The sequence below is a fragment of the Cynoglossus semilaevis genome, chromosome 2 (assembly GCF_000523025.1).
Source record: "Cynoglossus semilaevis isolate Cse_v1.0 chromosome 2, Cse_v1.0, whole genome shotgun sequence".
In the NCBI taxonomy this organism is placed as follows: domain Eukaryota; kingdom Metazoa; phylum Chordata; class Actinopteri; order Pleuronectiformes; family Cynoglossidae; genus Cynoglossus; species Cynoglossus semilaevis.
The window spans coordinates 15565935-15574891 of NC_024308.1; the positions used below are offsets into that span (position 1 = coordinate 15565935).

The 8957-nt window shown below is 39.8% G+C and overlaps 1 protein-coding gene across 1 annotated transcript in view; it reads right to left on the minus strand.

Annotated features, from left to right (window-relative positions):
* The window catches only part of rorca (RAR-related orphan receptor C a), a 12156-nt gene extending 3627 nt beyond the window's left edge, over positions 1–8529 (minus strand). The window contains exons 1-8 of the mRNA XM_008338617.3: positions 8111–8529; positions 3688–3773; positions 3426–3567; positions 2839–3273; positions 2405–2526; positions 2065–2197; positions 637–744; positions 400–510 (exon numbers count right to left, since the gene is read on the minus strand). Coding sequence (XP_008336839.1) covers positions 400–510; positions 637–744; positions 2065–2197; positions 2405–2526; positions 2839–3273; positions 3426–3567; positions 3688–3773; positions 8111–8117 — 1144 coding nt within the window. The 5' untranslated portion in view covers positions 8118–8529. The remainder of the gene's footprint in view (positions 1–399; positions 511–636; positions 745–2064; positions 2198–2404; positions 2527–2838; positions 3274–3425; positions 3568–3687; positions 3774–8110) is intronic.
* Between the last annotated feature and the right edge of the window lie 428 nt (positions 8530–8957).

An 8957-nucleotide genomic window follows, 5' to 3' on the forward strand; every position in this document is an offset into this window, starting at 1 on the left:
GCACAGCATTGCAGGTTTAGGTATGATAATTAAACTGAGCTGCCGCAGCTGTTCTGTGCTACGATAATCAAAATCAAAATATATTTTACTTTTTTTGTATCAGATTAAGTGTACCATTTTAAAAAAAACAAAACACACACACACAAAAACACTAACAAAGATTAGTTTTAAATGTCAAATATATTATACATATATGTATTTAATTATGTTTTTAATATCATATATATATTATAGTAAAGTATATAGTTTAATTAAAGTACTGTTTTATTGTTTGTGTAGGAAAAGCCAAACCATCCTCAAGGTTCAGGAATAGGTTTCAGGTTTGTTTTCCACAACATATTTCAATGAAGGGATGTAGAAAATAAGTATTTGAAAAGAGAAAATCCAGTGTAAAAATACCTGGTGAGAGTAGCACAGCAGCACTGAAAAGAGCTATGTCCTCTTCTGACATTTGTAAGTGGCTCAGGTTCTTGGCCAAGTCAAACACAGCACTGACGAGGTCATCACAGCCTAAGGAGCAAGTACAAAAACATGAATAAATAAAACAAACACATCAGAGTCTGATGACCTTGACAGGGATCACACATTCATTTTCTAATCAACTAAAGACGGGGGGTTGGAAACATTTTGACTCACCCAGAGCTTTGAAAAGCTGAGTTGTAGCAAATTTTCCATTAAAGAGTAACGTGTTATTGATGGGATTGTAGGCCCTACACAAACGAATGAGGAGAACGTCCATGCAACCTGTTGAGACATAAGAAAGAAAAAAAAAAAAAGGTTAGCAACATAGTTTAGGTAAAAAAAGCTAAAGGTTTGAATACATTGTAACTTACAGATACTTATAAATTACAATGTTTTGGAAAGACACTTCTAGCTGGTGTTTAGAAAATAAGTTGGGCAAAAAAAGCTAAAGGTTTGAATACAGATACTTATAAGTTACAATGTTTTGGAAAGAAACTTCTAGCTGGTGTTTAGAAAATAAGTTTGACTTGTAATCCCTTAATCTGTTATAGAATGGCCTTTAAACAATCATATCTATATAAGCAAAATATGAGCGCTTTTCCCCTTGGATAACACATTTAAATTAACTGAACCAAAATGAAAAGCTCCAAATGAATTTAAAAACAATAGACTCCTCTGCATGATAGTGGCGACCCCACAGGCTGCAATTCCCATTGCAGAATATTAGTGAAAAAAAGAAACTAGCCTTAACAGCATTGCCATGACAATCTGTGACATTTGAAAGGCTACAGCTGCTGGTCTGTCTGGATTTATTTCTGTTGCAACACATTCTTCAGTAACAGCAACAATTTTCATAATTCAGCTGATAGCCTGTGATTGACGGAGTAATTGCACCTTGCCATCAACAGATGTTATTGATGTAATTAACCTGCTCGACGTTTGCGCAGCCACCGCTTCATTCCTGAAACCTGGAGTCTCAGCGCATTATATAACCTGCTTATCTTGATTGAAAGCTGTTGGAATTTCTCGCAAGGAGTAAACAAGCGTTGGTTTTTCCGGGAATGTTTTCTGAGAACAATAGCTCATAATAATAATGACAATAATGAGCGCAGATTCACTAGCCTGTAATAGTCATCCGCCCACTGGGGTTATTTACGTTTGCCCAATTATACAGACGGGCGTGAAAACTTCTTCACTGACTTCACTGATTGAAGCGTCTAATTAATCCGTTGCTGCCCTGTTACAGTAACGTCGGAGGCTTGCTCTCTCGTCTTTCATCATTCAAATATGAGGAAAATGAAACGATCAGTTGTTTTGATTAATGCATTGTTTTGGCATGATTACTATGTTCAACTTAGCCAGAGACGCTACATGATGGAAATCAATCCAATCAACAGAAACACAGCAACAACGCACCTCTCCCACGCTACACCTCTGAATTCCGCTGCCACCTGACAGTAATTACCCATCACACGACAACAGCTGTCCGTTTCAAAGCTGCAAGTTTCCAAAACTGTAACATCCATCCACCCACCCACAGTGTCTCTCAGAAGGTGTGTGTGTGTGTGTTTATGCGTGTACATGCTGACGTTACACACTGACCTGCTTTGAGCAGAATAATCTGGTCATTCTGAGACAGGTCCATGAATCCAGAGATGCGCTTGGCAAACTCCACCACATACTGAACTGCATTGGTTATATGAATGGCACATTGCTGCCACATCACCTCAGCCGACTGTAAAAGACAGAAAGGAGTATATATGAGCGAAGACTTTAGGGTCTATCAGAGAAGCAACTAGCTTGATATTGATATTGAATATTCTACTTTACAAATACCATGATTATAGATACAGTTTCATTCTACTGTATATTCTTTGTCAATGTCCTTGGAATGATGTTTAACTGTCACCTACTTGGACTTGTGTAGAAAATAAACACATACCTTGGTCTGGTAAGAGCGTGTCTCCTCTGGGCCGTACAAGGTCCATGCCATTCTTTTCAGCTCCTCCGTGCTGTACTGACTTGTCTCTATATGGGACTTGACTATGCTCTGGGTAATGCGCTCTGAACAGAGAAAACATAGTCACAGTTAGACGGTGTGCTGTTGTTGTTGCAATCAATTCTTTAGATTTTTACTTAATGGTGGTTTTTAGGTTTGTCATCACTTCATGTATGTCAGACTATGTCAAACGACATGTTTGCCTCATTGCCTCAACTTAAACAAAATGTTGTTGATAATGATACGTTGTTTGAATAGCACTCGCACAATTTCCCAAGAACCAAATAATAGCTTTAAGTTCATTGTGAATGAGTCTTTTTCAAAAATCATTAAAGACTAGTTGTTTGAGGATCTGTGTATTCCTACGTGCTACTAACCTATTTCAAGTAGCGAGTAGCCTCCAGGTAGCGGGTTAAGCATAGCATGAGAGAAAAGACCGGGGTCGTGCAACAGCTGGTACTCTTGCTTGATGTTGTCGTTGCCTTCTCCAAAATCTATGTTGGTCTGTTCTGGTGAACTCTGGGAGGATGAGCTGCTCCCTCCACTCATGCCCAGCATGTTCAGGTTGTAGTAGTCTCCAGCAGCCTCCTCTGGGGTCAGCGGGAGTTCGAACAGTAGGCCTTCGGGCAGCGCGGTAATGTCGTCCAGATCACTGAGTGTGGTGCTGGACGATCTTCTGTAGGCACAGTTAAGGTCGCCCATGTCGCTTTTATCGTCACGGACGCCCAAACCGGCCTGAGACTGTTGGTGCCTCTGGACCTCTGAATACAGGATGTCACGCTGTTTTTTGGACATTCGACCAAACTTCACCGCTGTAACACGAGTGGGAAGAATACATTCAAACACCCAATAAGTTCGAGCCACATCAGGAACTACATGAATGATTCAGTGCGATAAGCAGCAAAGTGGGTGGGTGGATGGAAACTCTGGGTTAATTAAATATGGATTGAGTAGCTGCGCTCACCATCACGGCTCATGCCCAGGGCGAGACACTTCTGCAACCTGCAGTGCTGACAGCGGTTACGGTTGGTCCTGTCAATGAGACAGTTCCTCTGTCTCGAGCAGGAGTACATAGCATTGTTCTGCTGGCTGCGTCGGAAGAAACCCTAAAGATGAGAAGAGGCACAAAGTTGTTTTAGCAAACATCCAACTGTTCCGCTACAAGGTCTGTGTTAATGATAGTAAACACTGTCTAATATGCATATCAAATAGGATTCACAGCTTACCTTGCAGCCTTCACAGGTGATGACACCGTAATGTATCCCTGATGATTTGTCCCCACATATCTTGCACGGAATTACCTCTATTTGAGCTAAAAAGAAGGAAAAAAAGAAAAGAAAAGGAATTTAGTTAAATACTAACTCACAGAAAAAAAATGTAGAGCTTTGCAATGACACAGCAAGAAGAACTAGATTAAGAACTTACAAGTTAATTTTAAATTTCCTTTGAGTGTAGAAACATTGTTATAAAGGACCATTTTAAACTATACGTTCAGTCAATATTCCCCCTTAGAAGTGAAGAATATATCAAACTCACTTGACGACAAATCCTGCACGTATACAATTAAGGTGGACTTTTGGTTAAAATTGTTTGGTGGGCACCACAAGTTTTATAATACAGTTACAAATAGTTGACACCAATTGAACTGCATTATATACCTTGTGTTTATTGTTGCAGCATGAGCGTTCTTTGTCCTGGAACACCATGTTCTTTTCATTATGTTGTTTATCTAAGTAGCCGGCTGTCCTCAAGCCCAGAATAGCAGTTCAATTGCATTAGCTGAGGCCCAGGGTTATAAAATTTCGTGGCTCTCCTACTCTCCCCCTGCCATTTCATTTCAGTATGAACAAAATGTTGGGATAACAAAGTTATAACCTGGGTGTTGAACCTTTTAGATCGAATGATTGCAACTAAAAAACCCCAAAACAAACAAGTAACCCAGTCTGCGCAGGATTGATTTAGCCAAAGCAGTGGGATATGCGAGGCAATCCCTAAAACTACTTTGTCGGATCACACAGAGTATTAGGTAACCTGCCAATCACAGCAGAGTCCTGAGCCAGCCTTTACAGCTGAAAAAAATGCAGTCTTTTGAAAAGGCTCTTTCATAAACTCCTTAGAACAAACCAATCACAACACTTGTGAGGTGAAAGAAATGTGTCACAAGAAGACTGATAATTCATTCACTCAAAATCCAGATACAGTGGAGAATGGTCTGAATTGCCTGTATTCTGTATTGTAAATGAAATACAGTACGACATTTAAACAGCATGTTTGATTACTATTCCTGTTGTTCAATGAAACACAGCGATGAGATCTAAATAATTAAGACGATTAGAAGGGAAAAAAAAAAAAACCTCTCCCTTTATCGTGTCGTCTTCGGAGCACCAGCCCCCCTCCCTTTAGCTTGTTATATAACTGCTGTCTGGCTGCATTTCATGAACACACTCTTTGAAGGTGGTAGTTATGGCAATGAGGTGTCAACCCCTCCAACCCTCGGGTGCTCCCATTGGTTGCTGAGTAAGCAGCTTTGTACGTGACTCGCTGCCTCACCTGCCTGTCAGCTGAGTGGTACAGTCAGGCCCAGAGAGCTGGAAAGTGCTCCACTGACACAGTTTTCTATTCAGAGAAGGGGCGGGGGGGCATGGGAGTATAGGTTGCTATGCCGTGGCAGCCTTACAAAGGATGCACTGTGATTTATTTTGCAAGGTAAAACAATTCTGAGTCACACTTAGGGCGATGTTTGAAAGGAAAACAATAAGTGGTTTCCTAACAGAAAGACTGATGATCTGCTCAGACACGCATGGTCAAGCTGCACCACGGCGAGATTTGGCAACGTGTACAACAACACATCTGGAAACATTAACGAAGGCAGCACTGGAAGCTGCAGCAGGTGGACCAGCCGCCACTAATGTTAGCTCCCGACTTGTAGCAGCATGTCAAGTATTCGCGTGAAACTGAAGCTGTGTTTGAGCAAGACCGTAAAACTATTTTTACTCCGTGTAGTCGGCTGCCCAATGGTTCCCTTTACCTTTCTGGGCAAAAAGCAAACAAATGTTGCATAAGTCACAACCTTGAAATGAAGTGCAAAGTCAAGTGCAGCAATCCTATAAAAGTTGCATCATTGACTGTGATGTGTTTTTTTTTTATTCCTATTGTAACTTTACCCGAATGGTAAGGAGTAAAACTATATTTTTTGAACGTAATAATCTCAGCACTTTGTTCATTAGTGTTGTAAACTCTTGGGGGGGACTTTAGCCTCTCAACCCAGCTAATCAAACAGTGTTGAAGGTCTTATTTACCTAGTCCTTCACATTTACCTGCCATATTGTATGCTTAACCTACATTTCAGCTGACTTTGAGAATCTAAGAATATTAAGTCACTTATGATTTATTGTGCAATAGACAATATTGCGATAAGAAAAGTATACATATATTATATACTGTATATATATATATATAATAAATATAATCTAAAGCCTACAGGTGACATTAGCTTTACTTTTAGCCCATATACTGGGACAGTAAAGTATATGTACCATATATACTGACTGACCTACCTTTAGGCAGTGTTATATGGCCTGACACTATCCCCCAGCTCTTTAAAAATTGACAGAAGCTTCAGGTAATTACTCAGCAGATGCATTTGTAGAGTGGAATGACAGGTTTTGGTGTGCGCAAAGATGCTAAGGCCTACACGCCACTTCACCTATAACACTTTGATGAACATTTTTTTAAGTATTAAAAAAAAAAAAAAAAAAGAAATTCAGACAGTGAATGGCAGGGTTCTTTTATAGGATAGATAATACCTAGACCAATTTATAAGGCAGGTAAGGCAACTGGAACACGTTCAAGATGATTCATGTTTCCTTCTGACGGGAATATTATTATTTATTTTTATTTCTTCCTTCTATGATTCACACAGTAATTAAAAAAATCTGGCAGTCTCTTCTACTCGTAAAAATACCATCACAATGGCAAGAAAATGGAGGACTTAGTGTTACAGGATATTTATTAAACTCATATATACTTCATTATTAATGCATATGTCTATTTAATGGCGTTATCCATATACTTTGACACACTGTAACCCTAACCCTAAGGCTGAGTATTTACCAGATAGTGTGTTTGAAAATTTAACACATTAATTAAACACAGCAGGGTCCTGCAAGAGCAGAGTGCACAGTGGGACGTTTCCTGTTTTACTGTGACTACTGTACTTTTGATCTTTGCTCAGAATCACTAAATCGATTTTGCAACACTTTTGCAACCGGAGTTCTACAAATACTGCAATACTGTGAACTTAAAGTAGAAAACATCAGTTTTTGGACCAATGCATGAATTTTAATTTTTAGTGGACAAAAATATTTTAATATTATGAGCAAATTACTCAAGGATTACTGTGGAATTCGAGGTTGTGAGCTTTAGTAAATAAGAAATCTGACCAAAAACTCATGCCAGACAAGACCAACAAGCACTCTGGTTGATGTAAGTAACACTATCTGACAGAGGAAACCGATCTTAACTGAAGCCTGATGTGCCTCATGGCTAATGTGGGCTTGCTGTGTCCACATCCTGCTTCGCACAGCGGTACATGGCTATGACATCCTAAAAACGAAGAACAATCCCGTGCTTTTGACCTAATTATTCCTCTTCCGCAGAACCAATTAAACATGTTCTTAAAATGTGTTTTTATACCCTGTGATATTATTGTTTTTGTTGCTGATAGTAACTAAATACATATACAAATACATATATAATTATATTGTTCTTGATAGTGTTCAATGGTGAGTTCATTAATGTTTTATTTCAATTTAGTTAATATGCACTGACTCATTGGTTACATCGACATTCACACGCGCGAACACGCGCACACGCTGCCTATAATCCTCATTGACAGAATTAGGTCAATAGAGCACCTCCTATCGGTCCTTATCCCCCTCACTCCCCCTCCCACACACTGGCCGCCACAATGTTAACGCTTATAACAAAACGCGTTGGCAGATTCACTGAGTGCTAAACCGTAAGTGCGTCAAAACAAATCGAGTTTCTTACAAACTATGGAATATTTTTTGACATAACTCCACTGAAAAAAAATCGAAATTGTAGTTTAAAACACACGAAAGTGAAGAACTCAAATTAAGTGTGCAGTGTAGAAACCGAGAGGAAACAACTGAAAAATGTTGAGGGACTACTTTTCCAGTCTTAGCCTGTTGACGAGATTTCCCTTCGCGTTGACAGCCGCTGAATCACTCCGCTCCCCCTCCCTCCCACCCTACTCAGCTCTTACATAAGAGGGGTTGCTCACCCGCGAATTAAAGTAACCTCAGCTGTTACGCATTTACTCATGTCACAAACCTGACGAAAATAAATAGATAAAATAAAATGTGCAAAATGCAACGGAGACGTAAAAGCAGTCCACTTTAAAATATTCCTATGCATAATAGTAATTAATAGTGACAACATTTGTGACACATGACATTTATTTTATATTTTCTTACAAGATATGTGAACCGAGTGTACTTTAGACTTGGTTTTAACCGAACATTATCTTCAGAATACCCTTAAAGACGACATTGTTTATACATGTTGCATAAATTACACCTTGTAAAACCAATGTAAAACCAATAATCCCCATTCCAGTGTACTCACCTCTCATTTTGTCGGTTGAATTTCTCTACAATTCTTCAAGTCATGCACACGTCCAGCTGGGAATAAAACGCAAGAAAATAAAGCTCTGAACCAGAGCTGCTCAAAAGTCGCGAGAACTAATCTTCATATGTCGCTTCCACTTTTATTTGCTAAACTAAATAAAACCTCTAAGCTCTATGCTAACTAAAACACAGAGAGCAGTCTCATTGTTTTGGTCCGTGTGAGTTCGGCGGAGTCTGTTGCACAGGTGCAGTAGTGAACAGAAAGTATCAGCGTCTGTAGAATAACAAACAGCTCTGTACTCTCTTCTCTTCTCTCCTCTGCTCTGCTCTGTGCTGTCTCTGCTCTCTCTAACCTAGTTTCGGCGCGTGGACTACACATGATCCTCAGCCTGTGGTCCGCCCGCCTCGTGCCCCGTGAGCTGACGCGCGTGCTCGATGCTTACCACCGCCCGCCCTCCGCGCACACGCGTGGGAAAGTGTGGCAGTGTGTCAGTTCAGATCGAGAGCCGTACAGCGTGGGAACTCGGCAATAACGAACGTACACATTAATTTCCTAGACCACCGTCTGACTAGGAAACAAGTGATAAATACATTAAAATAATCAATATAATTTTTTTTTCTGTCCATTGCTGGGACACAGTGAATTTTTGACTTTGACGCGTCTCAAGCACACTTATGGTCCTTTGGCGATACAACGTTAACATAAGGTGCGACAAGTTTTAAAGACCCCTTCAAAAAGACACGAGAGGCACTTGGTATTGACTACTATATTAATATATTACGTACAAAATTATTGTATTGACATAAATGGCGTGTACCATGTGGAAAAATCGATTAATGGTGGA